This window comes from Microtus oregoni, unplaced genomic scaffold (genome assembly GCF_018167655.1).
Source record: "Microtus oregoni isolate MIOR12 unplaced genomic scaffold, Mior012 000021F_ref0000039, whole genome shotgun sequence".
NCBI classification, from domain to species: Eukaryota; Metazoa; Chordata; class Mammalia; order Rodentia; family Cricetidae; genus Microtus; species Microtus oregoni.
The window spans coordinates 28,090,714-28,115,266 of NW_024543080.1; the positions used below are offsets into that span (position 1 = coordinate 28,090,714).

Sequence of the window (24,553 nt, forward strand, 5' to 3'; positions counted from 1 at the left end):
ATTCGTCATTAATATCAAGTCTCCATGTTGGAAGGTGGGAAAGAAATGTCTGCCAACATTCAACAGTCTTTATCCTTTGTGCCCTACTTGTCCAGTTTGTACTGCATACTGTCAGCAGTCAAGGTAAGAACAATTAAGCTGCCCAGTAACTAACCTTGCCACAGTGAAAGCAAACTCCATATAGAGTTTTTTTGATGCTCATCATCCTTTTATAAAGGAGATTGGTACTTCCAGGAGCAGACATATCTCACTGTCCACCTATCTATCTAAATACATGTGTTTGACCTTGAAAGCATACCTAATATGAGTCCAATCCTGATTAGTATAGATGACTAACTACTAACCTGTATTCCATAGTTATACTTTACATTTTTAAATGAGCGGTATAAACACAATACCCTAAACAAGAGTAGAAACATACATACAGTATAACAAAAATAACTTTAAATTTGTGTCAATATACTAATATCCATACCAATGTAAAATATTTGAGGTTAATAGTTGTCTTTTATCTTATTTCTATATTCCCCTTAAATGATGACAAATATCTATAATCTGCTGAATGACCAAAACCCACCCAGCTCACCTCTTGGAAATGTGTGTGCTTCCTGTTGTCTGTGGATGATGGCATCTTTAGGGAACCTGAGAAGATTGAGATAATGGTCACGTCCTAAGAAAACCAGTTATAATACTTGTTGCCCAGTGTCTGTGCACTGGGAAAGCACAGGCTTGTCTGCAGTCCTAGCTAGAATAGTCTGTGAAGCTGGGCCATCTCAGCAGCAGCCTTGAAGCTGTTCTGCATGCAGAACTCTGAGGAAAGGGCAACAGAGGCACTTTGAGAGACTGGGTAACCTGGGCCACATTTTCACTGGTGTCTGGTCCCCTTGCTCTGAAAACACACAAACTTATGAAGGTAATGCACATATCTAACATTAACACAAGTATGGACTGTGTGTTGTACACAAGCCCCCCAAAGATGATTTCTTGTTTTATGTTTGAGCAGGTAAAATATACATCACCTGTCTTGTGGGGTTTCTAGGTTTATTTCTTTATGCCAGTAGCCAGGATTTTTAGGGGATTTTCCTCGATCAAATCTGATCTCTATTAACCGTGAATGAATCCACAAATTTTCAATTCCTGTGGAAATGAAATCATAACCTGTTTCCCAACACAGTACATTTTTTGAATTCTATTTTAAAGTTAAGGCATTCCTAAAGTATCTAGACTGGTTTAATTCAGCATTGCCTCTTACAGTCCCATTTCTCTCGGCAGCTGTCATTCGCTTATCAGCATTCAAAAAATTCAAACTTAACACAGCAACCCTTCTTTACTGTGTATCTCTAGCCTTTTCTGTCTGCATGAGCAAAACCTTAAACTGTTAAGCCACTGCTGGGTCCTCCACAACTGTTTTTGGTGACTGGCTCCTCCCCGTCCTCAGATCTGTGAGAGGAGAGCCTTAAACTCACGGGCCCAATCCAGAGATGCATTTGATTGGGAATTGCATTCAACCAGCCCAGCTCTGAAAGTTGGTGTCCACTCTGTGGCAGGCATTCTTACTTAGGTTTTTGTTTCTACTTAATGTATTGTATGTAGAGCTCTTAATTTAAGTGCTCTGCTGTATGGCAGAGCTTCTTAAAAGAGCTGTATCATCTTGTCCTCCTCCTTCTTCTTCTTTTTAAGCTTTCTCAGGCCCCATGTTGGTCACCAAATATCCAGGCTTTTATCTTTTGGTCACCAACAGGCTCCCAAATCATGACATGGACTTATTAGTTATGAATGCTCAGCCTTATTTCAGCTCTTATTTTCTTCTCTTTCTCTTCATACATTCTGCCTCAGGACTTCTTACCTTTCTGACTGTCCTCCTCTGTGTCTGCTGGCTAGTAACTGCCTGACTTGTCCATGGGGGAGGGGGCTCCCTATCTTTCCCCCTCATTCTATCTTCTTCCTCTCATTCTTGGATTTCTCCTCCTGTTTATTCTCTCTGCCCACCAGTCCTGCCTATCCCTCTTCTGCCTAGCAATTGGCTGCTCAGCTTTTTATTAGACCAGTCAGGTGCCTTAGATAAAATGAAACACATGCAACACATCTTTATGTAATTAAATGAATGCAGCATAAACAAATGTAACATATCTTCACATAGTTAAATATGCCACAACTGCTGCCTGAAACAGTGCAGAACCAGGGATCTGCTTGTCTCTGCTTCCAGAACACTGGATTACAAATGCTCACGACCACACACCTAGCTTTTATGTGGCTCTTTATACTTGTGAGTAGACACGTTATTGACTTAGCTGTCATCCCAGACCCTTTGAGAACTGTCATACATAAGACAATCCCAAACAAGAGATAAAACCTGTGTGAAAACAAAGCCCTGGGTGGACCAGGGAGAGGACATTTGTTTAAAGAGCAAGAGCTGGGCCAATAAGACAAAGCGCCACTTTGCTTCTCTTGTGCTGGGAACATGTGGACTGGTGGCTCACTCCCAGTTTTGATTCTGGGGTTACAAATAAGTTAGCAAGGGAACAAACTTGAAGACAGGATCTGTGCCTACAAGGCACAAACTGAGTAGTGAAGGCTTTTGCCCTTGAGCTGCTCAAAGGAGTGGCTATATTCAAGGCACATGCATGTGCACACACACATATACACACACACCCAAGGTGGCACTGTTTGTGGTACCTGCCAGAGCACATTCCAGGGCAGAAGATCAACCAGGTTCTGAGCTGCCTCACACACTTCCTAAAGAGCACACTTGCATCAAACTGTTGGCTGAAATAATAACAACAGTCTTGATTGTTGCATTTTCCCTGTACTGCAAATGCTCCTGCTGTTTGAAGATGAATTCTGTAACTTCCCCTTCTTCCCAGGGTGCCCTAGATCTGGCCTTGCCATGCCCCCGCCCAGGCTGGAGGTGATGATGGGGCCCACCTGTCTGTCTCTCCTGATTTCAGGCCCCTTTACTCCTCTGCTCTTACTCAGCATCTCCCCAAAAGCTCACATGACCATCCTGCTTTCCCTGGTAAAATAAAACATTCCACTTCACGTGCTGGGCTCTGACACACATTGTGGCTTTGCTCTGTGCTTACTCAGCAAATAACCTCAGCTCTGCAGCAAAACCTAATCTGTAACATAAATCAGCCCTATGGACCTGAGAACGTGTCTCTCAGCTGTTTCCAGGACTCCTTCAGGACAAAACAGATACACTCATACTTGTGGGGCCTAAGAATGACTTCCCAGGCACACAGGTGTCTGCTGCACATTGGCAGGAGCAAGAGCTGGATTCTGCCTTGCGAGCTTCTTGACCTCCCTCCTCTTGCACAGGCTCCTTCTGAAGCTTTGAGAGAGGAGGGGGCTCTGACATCTGTAATGTCCATACTACTCGCGCCTATACTACGTGTACTATGGTACTACTCCTGTAGCGGTCCTGCCTGCACTATGGACTTTTTGCAAGCCAGGCAAGGGGCTGGAGATTGAAACACACAAACACACAGAGACAGAGACATGGGTCATCCTTGAATCCCCCAAGAATGCCAACTTGAATCAAGAACGCCCACTTTATTGTGTTCCAGGGCAGCTTATATAGGGGGTCTCCTTGACTAAATGGCCATGCCCCAACTCTTGGGGGGTTTTCAGCTGTAAGCCCACCAGAAACCACTCCCCTCTCTCATGCTCAGAGCAGCTGTAAGCATAGAAAAACAAGCTGTTTACAGGAAATTCAGGGCATGGGGGTACACAGTCCCCAGCAGACATCCATTGGCACCAGGTTGGCTTGGGTTGGCATTTAAGCATCTCCAGCAGCAGATGCAGTCAGCCTGCCTTTTGTGAGAATTTCCATGGTCATTTTTAGAATGTGACTTTCGCTGATGTGTCATGGTAACTTAAAGGTGTTCTTCTGGGCCTTGGGACACGGGTGGAGCGGTCTGGGAAGAACTGTGACTAGGGCTCTGGCTAAGGAGACTTGGCAGATAAATCTGAGCTGATGTGACTCACTTGTCAATCATTTGAAGCTCGTGCTAATAAAGGCCAGCCCACTGTGTGCTCCCCTAGGTCATCTGCATACTTGATATCTTTGGCACTAGCCATCAGATACTTGGTGTTCCTTAGAACCTAAGTACTCCATCACACAGTTTAGGGAACAGAGGGAACTGGTCCTGTGACACTTGGCTGTTCAGCAGGGAGCTCTAGGGTTCTGAGTGCTGTGGCTTCAGAGTTGACCCTGTGGACATTACAGGATCCAACCCGTCTGTTTCTTGTAGGCAGTACCAGGCCTCCTTAGAACTGTGCCCATTCAGTCCTCAACAACACCCGCAGGGGCAGGGATTCCCTCCAGTGATGCAAGCCAGACAGTGAAGGATGATGAGCATGGTGGAGGGCCAGGCAAAGCGTAGAGGTCCCGGACTCCCAGCCAGGGCCTCTCCACTCTTGCCCTGAGACTTCCATGTATCTTAGATGAAGCCTGCGGGTCTTCCTCCCTCAACAAATTCCTAGCTAGTCTGCTGCATTTGTCGGGCACGTCCCTGGGCCATGGGCATCCAGATCCACAGGGTCGGATATTTCTCTTTCTAGAACAGCAAACGCAGAGCCCAGAATGGCAAAATTAATGCTGCCCATGGGCTGCCTCTGTCCCTCTGTGGTGTCCCCTGCGCAGTTTCATGGTGCTGGTGTCGTCCTGTCCTGTGGAATTCAGGTCGGGACCCCGCACGCCGCCATGAGGGTTGAAGTTCTGCCACTTGCTTCCTGCGTGGCTGGCAATTCAGTGGCCCTTTGTGCTTCCACCTCTCGTTCAGAAAACAGGAGCTACAGTGCCTGAGGTGGCAGCGCTTGGCCTGTGATCTGTAAGTGGCCACTCCCGCTCTCATGGTTTCCCTGCTAAATCCTTACTCTTTAATTTGGTGTGTCAGATAGTGCAGAATAAGCCTTTGATAAACTCTCTCAGCCAGTGTGATGGTGAACATTGTAATATGCTTGCTTAAACACATGTGTGCACGCGCGCACACACAAACCTATGCCGTGAGCGTTCTTGAAACATTGGGCTCCATTTCTAAGGTGAGCCTACTTCTGTTTAGATTTTCCATTAATTAAAAAGGTCCCAATGCTAGGCTGGTTCCTGGGCAGAAAAAAGACTAATACAATTAAATGTGCCTATACTAAGTCACAACCCAGAGGCCTGTCTGCTCTCCCCAGGGGAGAATCTCGAAGATTCTGGCCGTGAAAATGCTGGCATGGACACCTGTGCATGCACCTCTGTCGCTCAGCTTGCCATGGGCCACCGAGTAGAAACCGGGGTGGATTTGAAGCAGCGAGCAAACCTTGTGTTGAGTCAGAGTGACACTGGCCTGTGTAAGTGAACAAGCTGGCACTCTGGCTCTTCTGTGTTCATATGACTTGTCCTGGTGTAGTGGCTCAACCCGCTCAGCAGCCTTAGCAGCAGTCCCCTCGGGCTAGGCCTTTTAATGATGACCCAGGCTGGGAACCACCTTCCCTATAGTGCAGCGGGCAGTAGTAGGTGAGCAGGCAGGCTCATGGGTGGATACTGGAGATAGCGCCATTGTGTATCACCCCTTACCTGGTGTGAGTGCTTCATGGGTGTCGAATATCCTTATAACCTGCATCTTCTTAGATATGAGCACAGCACACACTTTCACAACAGGGCTGTCTTACTCTGACAAACATGAAGAAGAAAATTTAAATAAATGCCACAAGTCAGCCCAGTGTCCCAGAGGGCCCCTGCGTCATGTTTGCTGCCCGAATGCTCATAATGTCTAGGGCAACAGCAGAAGCAGAGGGTATATTTGTTGGGGGTTGGGGCAGAACGCGTTCTGGGGCCTTCCTGGCCAAAGTCACTGCCATGGTGAATGAATAATTCACCAGGCCAACAACTTGTTTCCTTTGAGTGGGAAAACTGGGTCAGACACCACTCAAGGGAGCCTCCAGACACCTGTCCCCACAAACCTACAGCCTCCTGGAGTTGGAAAGCATTTCCCTGCTTCCGAGCCATAGCAAAGCTGATTCACTGATGAGCATGTGCCTGATGACAGGGGTCCGCGTTCCTGCCTGGAGTAACCCTGTGGGCTATGACTTCCCTGCAGTCGAGGCCACATCCTACCGGGCTGTGTGAATGTGAAGTGCCTGGATGTTTTCAGGGGTGTTGTGGAGGTTGTTTTGTGTTAAAGCATTTTGCTTACTGGACAATCAAAAGATCTGACTCAGAGTAGAAACCAGAGGCATTTTAGTCCCTTGATAAAGGCATGAAAAGGAAGTCAAAGTGCTGGTTGGTTTTGTTGGTGTTTCTTTAAGATGGTAGTCACCTTGTAGCACAGGCTGATCTTGAATTTGTAATCCATCGCCCTAAAGTGCTAGGATTATAGTTGCTTACCATGGCCAGCCAGGAGTGATTCTATCTTTCTTCCTTCCCCGGCTCCCCTAAACTCTTGAGAAAACATCAGAGAACAGAGGAGATCAAATAGAATGAATGTACTTTAGATGCCCCCTTTGAGCTAGGTGAATTTTTGCTTGTTTGTTTTTGGTTTTGTTTTTCAAGACAAGGTCTCTCTGTTTCTCTGTGTAACAGTCCTGCCTGTTCTGGACCAGAATGGCCTCAAACTCACTGAGATCCACCTGCCTCTGCCGCCCAAGCGCAGGGATTAAAAGCATATGCCACCACCTGCCCAGCTTTAGATGAATATTTTTTAAAGTCCTTCATATTCAGACATGGCAAGAGCATGTTCCTTTTTCTGCCTAACTCCAGCCTTTATGGATGTGAAGAGTCTCTAGACGGCTGATCTCTGTGACTATAGCAGCCGCCAGCATGACCATATACTAGGATCTAGCAATACAGGCCTGTATCCCAGTCCCCTGTCCCGTGGACATCCATGGTCATCACAGAAGCTCTGCCAGCTCCCTGGGGCTTCCTCTCTGCTAAAGTCTTCTTTGCTCTTCCTCTGCCAACAGCCTAGCCTGCTCCTTCTGTAGGGCTGTTGCTGGATGTCAGACACAATCTCAAAAGGTTTGCATTGAACACTGTACCCGTGTTCGACTCTGGGCTCTTGGACTCCCCATCACCTGTGCTCTAGCTAGGGCCACAGATTATGTCGCTCATTCTCAGTGTCTACTTCCTGTAGTGTTTCTTTTATGCCCTCCTAAATTCCTAGCCTCCTTTTCAGCTGAACTACTTAACCTCTTCCCTGGATGCTAGCTAGTAACTTTTTTGCTTTCCCAGTGTGGTTTTTGTTTTTTTGGTTGGTTGGTTGGCTGGTTGTTGTAGTAGTGATTTTTTGTTTGCTTTGGCCTTTTTTGAGACTGAGTCTCATTGTGTAGCTCTGACTGTCTTAGAACTCACTATGTAGACCAGGCTGGCCTCAGACTCGCAAAGATCCACCTGCGTTGGCCTCCGGAGTGCTGAGATTAAAGGTGTGTGCCGCCAGGACAGGCATCTCTCCAGTGTTTTGCAATAAGGTCTCTGGTAGCCTGGGCTGGCCTTGAGCTCTAGATCCTCCCGCCTCTGCCTCAAGTGCAATCATTACAGGCATGGAAACACCCTACACCATCTCTCAGTGCACATACTTGAGTTATTATCTTGATCGGTGGGTGCTCTTACCCAACTTGCTTGGAACCCTTTTTTAGTACTTTTTTGATATTCTCACAGCCTTTAAAAGGTGATAATAGTATTGTGCCTTTCTTTCAAAATATACACACGATTTGGATGTCAGAAGACTTGGAATATGCTGAAATCCACTCATGGAACTTGCAGGTCTGTCAGCCCTGTGTAAATCTGCTAAAGCCAGGTGACGTGGCCTTCTGCAGAGGATGGAACACATCAGCTTCTCTTAAGGCCTGAATCCCCCTCCTTCCCATCCACAATGTTTCCTTAGTGATAGACCATCTCTAGTTAGAAACACAAAACAAGAATTGGCACAGCTGGCAATATGGAATTTCCCCTAACACTGATATATTTGACTTGGAGCAAACACTGGCTTCCTTCCTCATCCATTATCCTTGGGCTCCAAGTCACTGTGCTTCTTGCTTTAAGCCCCATACAGTTGTATCTTACTGTTTCGTCCACAGTGATGAAGTTGCAAACCCCTTGGTTTGACAGCCCAAATACATGTGCACTTGTAGAACTTTCTATGCCTATGAATGTTTTGCTCGCATATATGTCTGTGCACTGCACATGTGCCTGGTGCCTGCAGAGGCTAGAAAAGGGGTGCTAGATTCCTTGGAACTAGAGTTACAGCTGGTTGTGACCCACCATGTAGATGTAGGAATCCAACCTGGGTCCTCTGCAAGAATAACAAATGTCATTAACTACTGAGCCATCTCTCCAGCTCCCACTTGCAGATTTTTGAAATTTTTGGAGTGTTTGGTCTGAGTGTTCACTGAAGAATCCTTCTTCCTTGGCATATAGTAAATATAAAAAAATGCTTATAAATGAGTGTATCCATTGTCTTGCAAGGTTAGCGCTTTGAAGCACCACGCCCTTCAGGAAGCTGTCTAGTCCTCACTGTGAATCAAAAACCTTCTATAAAAGTGGTTCTCAACTTTCCTAATGATGTGACCCTTTAACATAGTTCCTCCCAACCATAAAATTATTTTCATTGCTGCTTTGTAACTTCATACTTCATACCTGCAGTTTTGCTAGTTATGAATCATAATGTAAGTATCTGTGTTTTCAGATGATCTTGGGTGATGCCTGTGGAAGGGTCGTTTGACCCCCAAAGGGGGCACAGCCCACAGGTTGAGAACCGCTCTTCTATGAACTCTCAACCGATACAGCTTGTGCCCTTTTGTGCTCTCATTTCAAGATGCCACACAATAGATTCCCACCATGTGTCCACTCATTAGAAGCCTCAAGAGGAGGGACTGGGCCTCACTCAGATGTGTAGGTCGCCAGGAACTAATTGGTACTCGATGGATGCTGTTTTCTTAGATACCGTTGTTGCTGTGGTACTCAGGGATTAAGCTACAGTCATTCCTATGTATGAGTGTGTTTTAACTTGCTGGCATGGGTCCCTCATTTGTAAGGATCACTTTGGCACCTGTGTCACTGTTGCAGAGAGCTCACCGTGCTGTAGTTAGTCAGTGTGACACTTTGTGGACATTAGTCACTGTCCCCCTTCTGCACAGTGGGCTGGCTTACTGGGCTAGGGGCAGAGGCCTGCATGTGTCTTCTACGGTCTAATTCCCCTGGGTCTACCCTCAACCATCACCCTCCCCCATCTCATGGTTCAGAGGGGATCTGCAGCATTCTCTTGGCGTTCTCTCTTGCTGGTCTATGTTAAAGGTCAGAAGAAAATCAACAGAGACCTGAAACTTAGCTGAGGAAAGGAGAAATTGCCTGTCTTCAGGAAGAAAAATGATTGAGAGAAGGAGAGGAGGGTGGGAGGGAGGGAGAGGGAGCTTGTCTTTTGGAGCCGTAGAAAAGAGGGGAAAGTGAGCATCAGAGGAGTCCCTACAATATGCCAGACAATATGCCACACGCTTTGTTTCTTTGCAATCTCCTGGCAGCTCTCTGAGCTTATGTGTTATCACTTTTCAGCAAACTTGGAGTTGCAGAGGCTGAGGACCTGCCGATTAGAATAGAGAAACTGGAAGTTTATGGACTTATTATGGACTGTGGATAATAAATCAGGCTTAGAACTGCGCTCTTCTGCCGCCACATGGGCCTTTGGGAGAGGTTCTCCCCATGCACATCTCTCTGAAGCCAGGACTGAGTTAACTAACCTAGGGGCTAAGAGACAGCTTGGTCAGTAAAGTGCTTGCCTGAGGAACTCAGATCAAAGCGCAGGACATGGTGCAGTGCTGTGCATGGTGCAGTGCGGGGCATGGTGCGGTGCATGGTGCAGCGTAGGACATGGTGCAGTGCGGGGCATAGTGCGGGGCATGGTACAGCGTGGGACAAGTGGCAGTGGCATGCATGGTGGCAGTGCAGAGCATGACGCAGTCTGGGGCATGGTGCAGTGCCATGCATTATGCAATGTGGGGCAGGCTGCAGTGCGGGGCATAGTGCAGTGTGGAGCATGATGGTAGTAAGGTGCATAGTGGAGTGTGGGCCATGGTGGCAGTACGGGGTATGGTGCAGTGTGAGACATGGTGCATTCTCAGCATGGGAGAAGCCGAGACAGGTGGTTCCCAGGAGCTCAGTGATCCCTGTCCCAGAAGAGAGATACTGTCTAATGAAACAGAACAGATGGTTCCTGAGGAATTACCCAAAACTGACTTCTGGCCTTCATGCATGTGCAGTGAGCACACACGAAAAGGAAAGGCTAGCTGAGATCAGGAGTGGCAATGGCAGTCCTGGGGTTGAACCAGGCGTTTCCACTCAGAGTCCACAGAGCAGCGCCACAGTGGGGAGAGAACAGGGCTGCCCCTCCACAGCAGTCCCCAGAGCGTCATGGTCTACAGAAATCTGAGCCGCATCCTAACGCTGGCTGAAATCTGTACAATTCCAGCAATCTTTAAAATCCACTAGTAGAAAAGAATATTCGCTGGGCCATGGCGGTACACACCTTTAATCCCGGCACTAAGGAAACAGAGACAGACAGATCTCTTTGATCTTGAGGCCAGCCTGGTCTACAGAGTGAGTTCTAGGACAGCCAGGACTACACAGTGAAACCCTGTCTCAACAACAACAAAAGCAGTATTCATTGACAATAATGATTGGAATTAACCACCCAATGATTTCTCGCCATGCCCGGACCGTTATCATTCAGTTGCCCTAGCACTATAAAGTGTGTAATCTTCCCATCTCACATGTGGAGAAACCGAGCCCTCAGTGGCTCACCGCAGCCACTCTCTGCGTACTGAGGAGCCATGACCTGACCCCAGATCCACCTGATCGCACCGTGCAGACTTTGCACCATTGCTCACTTCCCCTCTTCAAGAGCCGCTGTCCCAGCACTCAGGAGGCAGAGGCAGGCGGATCTCTGTGAGCTCAAGGCTAGCCTGGTCCACAGAGTCTGGTCCAGGATTGCTAGGGCTAAACAGAGAAGAAACCCCTGTCTCAAAGCAAAACAAAACAAAAATGTGTCTATTGATTTTTTTTCATATTTAATTTCATTATTAAAACGTTTTAAAAGGCAAGTGATTTGAATAAATATATCAGCTCTTCCCCTACCTAAAATTAAGTTTTTGTTCCTAAGAGCCAGTTTTGTTTACCTCTTGAATTTAAGGTAGTGTAATGACTGCTTTAAGCTTCCTGACCACGTGGGGGCAGCACCACGCAGTGCTGGTGCTCTTTGCTCCCCTTTGGGAAGGACCCAGCTGTAGCTACTCATGGTGGGGTACGGTATCCCCTCTGTACCATTTGTCTCTGGCTACATGCAATGGCGGTGAAGACCAGAAATCATGACTATGCAAGGAAGTGACTTTGAATAAATTTCTGATGTTGATGATAGTTCAGGCTTTTGTTTCCTTATGACAAAAATGATAATCTGAAAGTGCTGTAGAAGATTGGATGGTTTTATCTTTTAGCCAAGAACAGTACTGTTATGTTTTACTGAGTTTGTTTAGATTGACATCCATGTCAGCTTGCACTTAAGGAACAAAAGGTAACCAGTATTCTTAAAATTTATTTATATTTTATGTATGAATGCTCTCCTTATATACCTGCATGCTAGAATATGGGATCAGATCCTAGTATATGTAAGTGGATGTGAGCCACCATGTGGTTGCTGGGAAATGAACTCAGAACGTCTGGAAGAGCAGCCAGTGCTCTTAGTCACTGAGCCGTCTCTCCAACCCTGTAGCCAGTATTCTTTTACCTTATTGTGAATTGAGAGCCATCCTCTTGCCAGGCGGTGGTGGTGCACGCCTTTAATCCCAGCACTCCGGAGGCAGAGGCAGGCAGATCTCCGTGAGTTTGAGGCCAGCCTGGTCTACAAGAGCTAGTTCCAGGACAGGCACCAAAAGCTAAGAGAAACCCTGTCTCGAAAATTAAATTTAAAAAAAAAAAAGAGCTATCTTCTTATGCCCTCCAAAGAGGTAGGTTAGACAATAAATACATATTTATCCTAGTCCAAACTCTAGTGAGGTCAACCTCTGGTGTAGATCCTAAGGCCTGAGCAGGGACCCTGTGATAGCCTTAAAAGGGAATGGTCTTTGGGATGGGCAGGAGCTGGGGGCCTGTTTGTTGGCTAGCCGTCCTGATTTGTGGAGCTATAGATTGAAGGAGAGACCCTGTTTCAGGAAATAAAGTGGAGAAAGTGCGAGAAAGACTCCCAGCATTTACCTCTGGCTTCTTTACATATACACCTGCACACAGAGTGTAGCAGCCGAAGACTCCCTGGCTCCGTACTTATGTGTGTATGTATGTGTGCACATGCAAAATAATGATAAGAATGCAAGTAAATATTATCCAAACCAAAAGTCAGTTCTTTTAGAGGCAGGAGGGACCTGACAAGGTCTTAAGGACAAGGCTAGGGGGTGGGTTGTGACACTGACTTTGCTAATGAGGGTTTGTGTTGGGAACCAGTTGGAGAGTCGTGTTTGAGCCTCCCTGACTCCCTGGAGAAACAGTGGGGTCAGGGTGCCCATGAGATCAGTCAGAGCCAGGAAGTGGATTTTAGTAAAACAGGGTGTATGGTGATGTGTGCCTAGGCATTTTTGACTAGCCACCTGGAGAAGTAGAGTTTGCTTTGGTGGCCGGGAAAGCAGAACTGCAAGAAGGGCAGACCAGCAGTGTCTTCTCCCCTGCAGCTCACACACACACACACACACACACCACCACCACCACCAACAACAACAACAACAACAACTGTGAGGCCTCCGCCACAGCTGTACCCATTGGACAAACAGCTGAGTAGCTTTTCCAGTCTCTAGGACGACCTTCTCTTTGGAATTTATTTGTAACAGACGCTTCCCCAGGCATGCCCCGACTGCACAGACACAAGGAAGCATTGCCCAGCCTTCCCACCTTGGCCGAGCGCATCTGTGAGTGCTGTGCATACCCTGTGTAGCTTCTGTGTTTGGCACTTTATTGAGTTCTCCCCCTTGAGGAAGTATGACTAGCACCTCAGGTAGGGGTTGCCCACTCTGGTGATGGTGTCGGGTGGAGAAGGTTAGACCAGACTTGATGTTGGTCACATTGGGATAGATCGCCACATTTCTTCATTTCATTTTGAAGTTTTCATTTGTAAACTTGGCAGCTTCTCTTTGAGAGTCAGCCTCTTTGCTTTCAAAAGAAGGTGGCTGCTTGTCTGTCCCACCTGGCCCTGGAAACTGGTCTCTTAAACTGGTTCATAGCTTTGAGGGGACCTCAGGGTGCAGGGAGGGGTGAAAGAAAACTCAGATCTTTTGGGGATGGCAGCTCTCGTGATCAAGAGCATTGCCCGTGATGCATATCACGTTTCATGTCTTGGGAGTGTTGGCTTCTTGAAATAAGCACATCATTGGGTTTTTTTTTGGGGGGGGGTGTTTGTTTTTTGTTTTTTGGCGTGTGTGTGTGTGTGTGTGTGTGTGTATGTGTGAGTGAATGAGAGATTTTTTATTCAACGTTCTGATTATGGTTTCCCCTCCTAGAGATCTTCCCAGATCTCAACCAAAGCCCCTACCCTTTCTAGCTCTCTCTCATTAGAAAATAAACAGGCATCTTTTAAAAAATGAAACTGCTGATGGAGAAATGGCTCAGAGGTTAAGACCACTGACTGTTCTTCCAGATGTCCTCAGTTCAATTCCCAGCAACCACATGGTAGCTTACAACCGTCTGTAATAAGATCTGGTCCCTCTTCTGGTATGCAGGTGTGCATGCAGGCAGAACACTGTATACATAATAAATAAATATTCTTTAAAATGAAATTCACAATAAAAAAAACAAAGATAGGATAAAATTCAAAACAAACCTGAATAGAACAAAATAAATGAGCAAAAAATAAAAAAGAGTCAAAGAAAAAGTATAAGAAACACATATAGATGCAGAGACACACACTCAGTCACTCACACAGAAATCCCATAGAGACACACAAAAAAAATCAAAATCCATAACGTATAAGTAAAATATCTATAAAGGAAAATATGTCCAGACAGAATATTATGAGAGGGAAAAAAAACCTCCAAAAAAATACTATTGAGTTCATTTTCTATTGGCCGTCTACTGCATATAGTTCACACTCTTAGATTTTCTTTGCTAAGTACTTAATAATACCGGGTCTTATGGGATTACATTTCTTACCATTAAAAAAGAAATCTGTCTTATCACAGATGATGAGAACTTAGAAGCCTCTATGCTGTTAGTTAACTCTGCAATTACGCCCCTGGTGCTGTTCTTCTGTGGAGATAGTATCTGCAAGCACTGCACTGTAGACAGAAGAAGGCTGTCCCTGTGCTTCTCACTGCACTGTAGACAGAAGAAGGCTGTCCCTGTGCTTCTCACTGCACTGTAAACAGAAGAAGGCTGTCCCTGTGCTTCTCACTGCACTGTAGACAGAAGAAGGCTGTCCCTGTGCTTCTCACTGCACTGTAGACAGAAGAAGGTTGTCTCTGCTTCTCACTGCACTGTAGACAGAAGAAGGCTGTCCCTGTGCTTCTCACTGCACTGTAGACAGAAGAAGGTTGTCTCTGCTTCTCACTGCACTGTAGACAGAAGAAGGTTGTCTCTCTGCTTCTCACTGCACTGTAGACAGAAGAAGGCTGTCCCTGTGCTTCTCACTGCACTGTAGACAGAAGAAGGTTGTCCCTCTGCTTCTCACTGCACTGTAGACAGAAGAAGGCTGTCCCTGTGCTTCTCACTGCACTGTAGACAGAAGAAGGCTGTCCCTGTGCTTCTCACTGCACTGTAGACAGAAGAAGGTTGTCTCTGCTTCTCACTGCTCTGTAGACAGAAGAAGGTTGTCTCTGTGCTTCTCACTGCACTGTAGACAGAAGAAGGCTCTCCCTGTGCTCTTCGCTACATGGTTAGACAGAAGGTTGCCCCTGCGTTTTTCAAAATGGCATAGCTACAAATCGTCGCAATTTTGTCTTCCAGCAGTAGAGGATTTGCTATCTGGGTTGGGTGACCACCACAGTGAAGCGAATAAAGTGCACTGAGCAGACCCTGTCCTTGCCACCGTGTGGTTCCAAGTAACCTGATGCCGATTGACCCCAACCCACAAGTCACTTGGTGTTGTCTGACTTTGCCTTCCAGTGTTTTGCTGTGCGCTCTCTGGGCTGGGTAGAGATGGCAGAGGAGGACCTTGCCCCCGGGAAGAGCAGTGTCGCTGTCAACAACTGCATCCGGCAGCTTTCCTACTGCAAAAACGACATCCGAGACACAGTTGGCATCTGGGGAGAGGTGAGTCACCTGGGGCTCTGGGAGAGCTTGTAGTAAGGGAGTTGATGTGTTTGCAATGGCAATGGTCAAAAACTGTCAGCAGGAAGCTCCAGAGTAGCTGCTGGGTAACCCCACTATGGCCCGCGCAGGACCGTGCCCCCGGGAGAGAACAGACCCTCAGATCCTCAAAGGTCCATCAGTGAACATTCACAGCTCAGAATCCATCCCACCATGTGCACCATGAATGCCATCTGTTAACAGCTTTCTGGGGAACAACTCCTGACGCGCAGAGTGACACGTGATTCCCCACCTGCACTTGTGAGTGCCAAGGTCCTGCTCTGCAAAGTGACTCGTTACCTTTAGCGTACTTTTCATTTGTAACCTGACGGTCACTGTACATGAGCTGTGGAATTGATGCCTACATGTTGTCTCGCTTGAAATAAAGTGAATCCGCTTTGAACTAATAGTTGAGATGATAATGTCTGCGGGCTGCAGAGATGACTCCGCTGTTAAAGACTAGGCTCATGAGGAGGGAACCGTTGGTGGCTGGAGGGGGTGGGTGGAGTTTATAAAATACTCCGTGGCTTTCCTGTTAGCAGTTTATCTAAATCCAGAAGTGTCCATGGTTAAAGATAAGAGTTGACGAGAAAGTACACCCAAGACGTAAGGTCTCCATGTTTTCTTGTTGACGCCCAGGGCAAAGACATGTATCTGATTTTGGAAAACGACATGCTCAGCCTCGTGGACCCCATGGACCGCTCCGTGCTACACTCGCAGCCCATCGTGAGCATCCGTGTGTGGGGAGTGGGCCGAGACAATGGCCGGTGAGTGTCTGGGCTGGTACAGCCTAACCTCCCTCAGTATGAATCTTAATGGAAACTGTAGCGATGTAACAGACCCAAGTGAATCTCTCTCTGCTCCCCCACCTCCCAAGACATCCAAACTTTCCCTCCCTGGCTTCCATCCCTCAAACACTCATCATCTCTGACTCTTGCGTGCCTTTGGGTCTACACTGTCGGTGTAACAGCTCGGATGAAAAGGTGTCCTGGCAGCCAGGAGCCAAGGAATACCTCTCAGTCACACCGCACAACAAACCTCATACAAGAGGTTTACTGGGAGGGAAAAACACAGGAGGGTGGCTGCCTCTGCTCAGATGAGAAACAGGCAAACCGAACAGGATACAGGGCTTATATAGAGTTTTTTAGGGGGTGGAGCTTTCCAGGATGAATATTGATGGGGTTTCATGTCCAGAAATTGGCCTTTTATTTTACTCTGTAGGATGGGGTCCAGCAGTTAGGGCAGTTAGAGTATTCTGTGGGTGGAACCTGGAAGGTAGAAGTTCTTGGGGGAGGAGCCTGGCCACTCGTGTGGCTCAAAGGGCTTCTGTACACACTTCTCCCTCATTTTCACAAGTTCCCTACCCTTCCGACAATCTGCACCCGTTATTTCTCTCTTCTTCACATTCTTTTCACATTCCTTTTCTTATCCATGTCGTTGTACTTGGTTCCGTCCTGACTGCTTCAGATTCACGTCACTAGTGACGTTTCTTCCTGAGGGCTTGTTTGAAAGGGTAAGATCACACGTAAGCCTAAACCTTCGATCTTTAAAAAGTCGCGAGTATCGGCCATTTGGGTTTGGCTAAAGTTTTTTTAACACTTGGAGTGTTTAGTTATAACAATTGCATTCCGCATGTGTTTTTATGCTATTCTCCAGGAAATAAGTTACCACAAGTACTTATGGCTCTTCTCTTCTCCAAAAGACAGGAAACTAACGTTCCGACTTTCAAGCCGTGTTGTAGCTAAGGACTTTAGCTACTGTTACCGCTAATACTGTACTTGAACCCCATTGCAAAATAATTGGACATTCAGTTGACACAAGTTATAATCAATGTTTTGGCAGTTCTCATGGTATAGGGGTGTCTTCTAGCATTTTGGGTCAAACTGTTGAACGTTTACAAGAATGTTACAAAGTAGATCAAATCTCAGGTGCCAGAAGGATGGTTTTCCTGAGCGTTCTGGCTTGTTTGTTCAAAAATTGGGTCACACGGTCCTTTATAAGGGGAGGGTCTGCCTTCTTTTATACAGCTGTCCTGTATATGACGTACCAGTGTGTTTGATCATCCTTGACCAGTTCCACATCCTAAACCAGAAATGAAGGCTTCTGACTAGATATTTGACAGTAAAAGAACAGGCGTTTGTGCTGGAACCAGACTTGAGAAAGGAGAATTTTCTGACCACTGATCGGGTATAAATCTCTGAGCTCTTTATATGAGAGTGAGGAGCCCCAGCTTTAGGGTGAGCCAGTAGGCAGATGATTCATGTTACATTTGGAGGGCTGCAGTCCTGAAGCGCTCACTCACCTTCACCTCAGTGTGAATGGCTGTTACAAAGAAACTCTTCGCTCGCCTTCACCTTAGTGAATGGCTGTTACAAAGAAGCTCTTAGGTGGCCGTTACCCATCTGAAACAAGTAGCCTCTGTAGAGGGCTTGCTCTTTCCTGATTTCTGTTCTCCATATCTGTCTTTACGGCAGGAGCCAAAATGAAGTCTGTTATATATCCCCACAAACAGAAATGTGTATTCATATCTGTTATTTGTTTGGGTTTTGTTTGTGGTGTCACCTCACTGAAGGCTCCAAGTAAGCGCTCCACCCCTGAGTCATGTCCTCAGCCCTGTTACGTGTGTTTTAGGTTAGATTTTACTCATGCAAGTGTTCGGTCTACACTGTTTGTTTAAAATAAATCCAATCGCTGCTTGTGTATCAGAGAAACGTGATTCGGATTCTAGATGGCAAAATTGCTCCAGCTCTCGGTGCCTCATTTTCTCCCATCTGAGAAACGAAGATGGCTGCCAGGGACAACGGCACATGTGTGTGTACACCAGCAAGTGTGTGTAATAATTGGCACAGTGATGAAAACATGCAAGCGCTTAATGAATGTTTACCCTTAATTTTTTAAAGCAGCATGCACTTAACAGATACAGCTAATTACATGGCTTCCTTTTCAAGTCACTGCAGGGGGGAGGGTCAGACTTCGGGTGGCTTCTAGGATGGTTGATCACAGGAGATAGACGATAGGAAACCCTTGCAAACTTGGTGAGTTCAGTTTACCTGCTGAGCAGGAAGAGCCCCTCCCAAACCCATCCCCACCAAAGAGCACAGTTAAGGTAGGTGACATTATGTTAGTGTCTCCCCATAGGCTCTCAGGACCTCAGCGCGTCTCTGTGGTTAGGGGTGGGGGGTGTCTTTGAGCCCTTTTGGAACAGTAGATAAAGAAGCAAGTTCGCCACTTAAAGGGTCTGTTTCTCCCCATTGGTCCCCCCAGCTTTCTTGCCCTAGAAGAAGGAGCCTTTGTATTCCGGCTAAATATATATATATTTAACTTTCCTTTGCTTTTGATTCTTTCTCTCTCTTTTTTTTCCTTAACAGCAATTTACAAGAGCAAATTCAATTTGTAATGCTGGAAAGAAAACGGGTTTTCACTTTGCATGAATAAAACATAACAGTGTTTCATTTTGCAAGAGAAAACAAGGCCATTTCGCATTCTCTTTTGTACCTTGCCTTGCTGAGAAAGGGCCTCTCTTGGGGGGTTTCTTGATATGGTTAAAATGAGTAAGGAAAGTATGTGCACGAGACTGGAGGGCAGAACCTTCCCCAATAGGGCAGTGCACCCCTCTGAGCTGTGTAACTTCAGTATCTGAAAGCATTGGCGTTGGCGTTTTCTGAAGGTCCTTAAGGGTCTCCGTTACTGTGAAACTCCTTGGTAGTTTTACCATGGGTGAAGAGGCAATCTGGGGGGTGGGTGATGTCATCCTGTCCACTGTCTTCCGGGGCTGAGTAGGAAAGGCTTCTTGTGAACTGTGTGGGGAGTTGGGGTTGCCTCTGATGTAATCTCTGTGGGGTTTGCTTACAGGGTTTCAATTCTGGCTGCAGCTTAGTCCTGGCTTGAGGGGCATGCCTTCTTGGGGGCGGGGGGGTTGGAACCCCGATTGCTTTACCGCCTGGCAGTGCAGAGCTGCCTCCTCCTTCCCCGTCACACCACAGCTTGGCTGTTTTAATCACAGTGAGACTAACATGAAGAGGTGGAGGCTGGTGAGGGAGTTTTAGAGGTAGTGTGTTCCCCCGAGGAGCCCTTAGACGGATGTGCTGTGTCCCCACCACTGTGTTAAAGAGGGTGTCCTCAGGTGTGTGGGTGGCACAGGGCTTCTCACTGGTGCTTTGTCCTCAATACCTGAAGCGGACGACTAGAGAACCACTTCTCATTTGGACTCTATGGCCTGCTAGGCCACCATTCTAGCGATGGGTAGGAGGGGTGTCACTTCTTGTTTAGAAGGCCTGTGTAGACTTTAAACTCAGCGTTTTTACACCTTGGGAAGCAGTTTTCTCCTTATTCTTTAATAGAAGTGTCAAACATAAATGACCTCAATTTCTCAACCCAATGGAACTTTAGCAGAGACTACCCCCGTTTTTGTTTTGTTTTTTTTTCCAGTGACAGATGTGAACCCATCTTCTAGGAAGGACACTGAGATGCTGTATCTGTTGCCCAGAGGCCAGAGTGTCTGCTAAGCCCTCTTGTTTCCCATGATGCAAAGGGCCAGATGGGCCTGTCTAGGTTTCCGATCTCTTTAGTGGGAAGCTTTCATGGTGCTGTACCATGTGAGGTATCATGGCACAAAGGGTCTACAGCAGGGTTCTCAGCCTGTGCGTGGTGACCCCTTTGGTAAACCTCTATGTCCACAAATATTTATATTACAATTCATAACAGTAGCAAAATAACAGTTATGAAGTATCACCAAAATAATTTTATGGTTGAGGGTCACTACCACATGAGGAACTGTGGTAAAGGTGAAAGGGAACGGTATCAGCTCAGGACTCCCAAGACCAAGTTCTCAGCTCAAAGGAGATTTAGTCCCACTCCCCCCGCTCCCCCCACCAGGGACAAAGGGCAGGGAATAAGAGACAAAGACAAGAGATAGAGAACAAGGGAGAGGAGGAGGGGGTATTTGGAGGTGGGGAACAATGATGATGATGATGACGACGACGACATAAAGGATTGCCTCTGGATAGAGAGGAGACAGACTTGGCCCATAGACAATTGGTGGTTTATTAAGGCAGAAGGGAAAACCCTGTGTTTGGATAAGGTGTTTAATTTTAATTGGACATGTTAATTAGGTGAACCAAAAGGAGCTTTTGATTGCTGTACTTCAATACTTTGATAGCCTGACCTTGGTAGTCAGCCTTAGGAGGAGGAAGTGGCCAAATAAAGGGGTAGACCCTGGTCACCAGCTTCAGGAATGTAATCTAAGGGGTTTTAGCCAGGCAGAGGGAACTGGGGAGAGGGGCAAGGCCTGCCAGAGCCTTGTTTGCCATGCTCCAGAGTGCCAGCCATGGCCAGAGTCCCTTCAAAAGGGTCGGGCATTAAGAAGGTTGAAGAGTCTAGAGTCGCCTGGGAAACTGTTAAACAACGTGGCAGGTCTTTTCCACACTCTGGACCCCTTCCAGTCTCTGAGGCTCTATACTGCAGTCTAGAGTGGAATACTTTCTGTGTCTATACTGGAATAGCTTGTGTAGCCGTGAGGAGATAGCTCAGGTAGTCAGTCTTTTAAAGGAAAGGGGCCCAAGATCAGTTAACACCATTCCTTTTAGGACTGTGGCAAAGCGGCTGTAAATCTTGAGGGAAACGTGGTAGAGGGAGCTATTTCCCACATCATGGCTAGAAAACAATGGGAGAAAGAAATGAGGCCAGAGTCCCAGTGTCCCCATCAGGGTCGTGTTCTTATATGACCACTTTCATCTAGGCTGTACGTCTTAAAGGTTCCATAACTTCCCAGCAGTTCCATGAATTGAGGACCAACCCTTCACATGGCTGTAGGGAAGGATATGTATCAGTTTCCTTCGTGGAAATACACGCACGTGAAACACGCTTTGGGAAAGGCTGCTCGGGATAGTAAACTCATTTGTTTAAGTTAGTGGCAGCACTAAGTTGCTGAGGTTTGTTTATTAAGAAAAATTTGATTGCATTTAATAAATATTGACTGTAAGTAGAGACTCCATTGGACCTGCTCTAATGAAGATAAAATTTCTCCATAATTAATAGTGTTGGGTCCGGGGTTGCAGTGATGGGGGACAGACCACCAAAATCTATTAAACCAGAAGCAAGCTTCATTTCAGAAAAGAAGAAAAGTTACTGCCGGGCACACAAAGCTTACCCTGCGGTAAGGACAGCTAGAGATCGGGCTTTGGAAACTCTGGCAATGAGGGTTGGTTTGGGGTCTCTTCTTATAGTAAAGTCAAGCACCAGGTGTGGTCAAAGAACTTTTACAACCTTGAGGTCAGGCTTAAGATCACATTACATTATAACCTTTGGTTATAGGACGTTAGAATGTTAACTTTGAGTGTTTGCGAAAGCCTGTGACTGTCACAGCCGCTTTTCATTGTCCTTGAAAGAATGCAAGGCAGAGAGTAGAGTCACATAGGGGACAGTTAAAAATTAAGGGACTACAAGCAGAGGGTCCCATAGAGGCAACAGTTAGAAGCTAACCTTTGTCCCCAGTACCTGCCTAGCTGGGAAGCTGGGGCAGGAAACAATTGTTACAAGTTTACCTCTGTCCACATGGCTGCTGGGATGTCTGCTCTTAAGGCAGAAAGTGTTAAAGGTTAACAGTGGAGGCCAGCTTTATTTATTTATTTATTTTTTCATAATGTGTTTGGGCTTACAATTTTATATTTCTATATTCCTGTGCCCTTCGATAGCAACCGTTAACAGTGTTGTGTACATATGCTTTTTAGGAACTCATCCTCCCTTACTCAGGTTAAATGTGACCCTGTGAAATGTTTGTAAGGGTGGTTTGCAGGGCAGACCTTCTTTTCCTGGAACATACTTTATATAGCTCTTTTCTGATTGCGAAGACTAATTTTAATAAGATCTTTATTTGTCACAGATTATCCCTTCGCTGTCAGATGTTTTCTCTTTGGCTCAGTCGTTCCGTCTGGTTTTAATCTCAGGAACTTGTTATCCAACTAATGTAAAGGATTGTAGCCAGGGATGGTGGTGCACACCTTTAATCCCAGCACTTGGGAGGCAGAGGGAGGGGGATCTCAGAGTTGAGGCCAGCCTGGTCTACAGAGCGAGTTCTGGGACAGCCAGTGCTGCACAGAGAAACTCTGTCTTGAAAAACAACAACAACAACAACAAAAAGGAATTGTGCTGGGTGTTCTTCAGTATTCTCCTCCCCTAGGTTATCCACAGTGGGTTTTATGAATGGATTTGGTTCAAGCTGCTTTCAAAGGCTTCTTGTTACACATAGCACATGCTCTTGTTTCCGGTTTTGCTGTTTTGTTTTGGTTTCTTTTGCAAACACTGCTTATTTTTGGATGGACCTTGACAATGCTGTAGTTGTTTAGTTAGGAAACAGTAAAACCAAGACAAAACCAAACCTCTTCTGGGCTCCCCTCCACCCCCTCATTCCTTTGCTGCGCTAGGCGTTGCACCTGGGCTTGCCCACTGAGCTCTGTCCCCAGCCCTCTTTCTGCTTTTTACTTTGGGATTTATATCACTGCATTGCTCAGGCTGGCCTTGAACGCACTCTTCAGCCCCAGACTATGGCTGCTCTCTTGTTTAGCTATACCTACACTGGTCCCACAGTCTGCCGTATAGGGGAGGGTTGTGATGATCCGCTTTCTGTGGCTATGACAAAATGCATGAGATAATCACCTCCAAAAAAGATTTATTTTGGCTCAGTTTGGCTTTGTGGGACCCTTTCTCCAAATGTCTCAATTTCAGCATCCCCAACCTCTTTCCTGGGTTCCCCTAACTGTGGAGGTCAGAGCCCTATTTTGGAATGACTGCTCCCATGAGAATCTCTTAATGTTCTCTTGTTGGCCTCTGAGTTACCAGCGGCAATTCTTCTTTCCCTCTTCTCAGATAACTGCTATTGTTTCTGTTTCTTGGTGGTCCTACCCGGCCTTTGTTGACACTTGAAAATGAATTAGCCCAGACTGAAGGAGGCAGCTGCTTGTGCAGTCTGTTATGTTGTGGGGGAGGTGCCAGTCGGGCTTCCATCACTGTGATGATATACCTGAGATCATTGCCTTTAAAGAGAGAAAAGCTTTACTTCAGCCTGAGATTATTTGACTTTGTTGCCCTTATGTCTTAGTTACGCATTCATGTGGCCAGGAAGAAAAGAGGGTGATGAGGAGCCAGGGTCTTAATATGCCCTTAAGAGCATAACCCCAGTGACCTTGTCTTCCTACAAGGCCCCACTGTTAAGGGTTCCACCACCTTCCACCTCCTCCCAGCGAGGAGTGTAAGCCTTTGGAAGACATTTCATATTCAAACTTCAGCACAGAGCACTTGGGGGAGCTGGTTTAAGTGAGTGGCTGTGGCTAGTCCACTGTTTAGCTATACCTTACTATGTCACAGTGTGCCCATCGAGGGCGGGGTGTCAGTTGGCTTTCAATCACTAGGACAAAATGCATGGGATAATCACCTTTAAAGGGGGGCAAGGAGCTGGTGCCTAAGGCTGGGCAGTGGTGGCGGCGGACGTCCTTAATCCCAACACTCAGGAGGCAAAGGCAGGTGTGTGCCATTTGATGTCGGTGCTGGGAAACAACTCCCATCTTCTGCAAGAGCAAAGTGCACTCCTAACCACTGAGCCATCTGTCCCGTCTTCACTCCACCCCACCTTTAGCTTTTTTTTAGCTCCTCTGAAAGTTACCTGTGTTTTATGCTTGGCCGTCGTTGCTTCTCCGAGATGTGATTTGCCAGGTCTCTATGTGGGAGACAGTTTCCTAAGGCCACCCAATTGAGGATTCTGTGAGCCAGACAGTCATGAAAGATTGATGGAACCCAACTTCTGCTGATGAAAGTGTAATCTGGGGTGTCTGCTGCCGTGCCGCAGGGAGAGAAGTCTTCGGAGAGAGAATAATAATTCCCTCCCTGTGCCACAGTATTATCGTGACCTCTAGAGTTAATATCTTTTTTAATACAGCCTCATGATGGGCAGGGGCATGGGGATTCTCTTGGCCAGTCTGCTGACTTATACTGTAGGGATGGCACAGCTCTTCACAAGTGGCCTCCCTGCCTCCCATTAATCATGCTGAGGTTCTCGCTGGACTTTGAGCATAAAATAACCTTTAAGGAAAGTCACTGTACGTGATTGCCTAGAGAACTTCCCCTCGGGGAATTCAGGTGGGCATCTTCAATCACATCAGTCATGGTGGCACTGTCCCTGATAGTGACATAGAAGCCAAATCCTTGGGAGAAGTGCTCATCCATTTTGGTGCTCCTGGCCCTGCTCATTGCCCAGCGTCCCGTGCA

The 24,553-nt window shown here is 46.6% G+C and overlaps 1 protein-coding gene across 13 annotated transcripts in view; it reads left to right on the forward strand.

Annotated features, from left to right (window-relative positions):
* The window catches only part of Apbb2 (amyloid beta precursor protein binding family B member 2), a 323,327-nt gene that overhangs the window by 246,460 nt on the left and 52,314 nt on the right, over window positions 1-24,553 (forward strand). For all 13 annotated transcript variants that reach the window (XM_041671183.1, XM_041671186.1, XM_041671184.1 and 10 more), the window contains 2 exons: window positions 15,113-15,259; window positions 15,935-16,062. In XM_041671183.1, coding sequence (XP_041527117.1) covers window positions 15,113-15,259; window positions 15,935-16,062 — 275 coding nt within the window. The remainder of the gene's footprint in view (window positions 1-15,112; window positions 15,260-15,934; window positions 16,063-24,553) is intronic.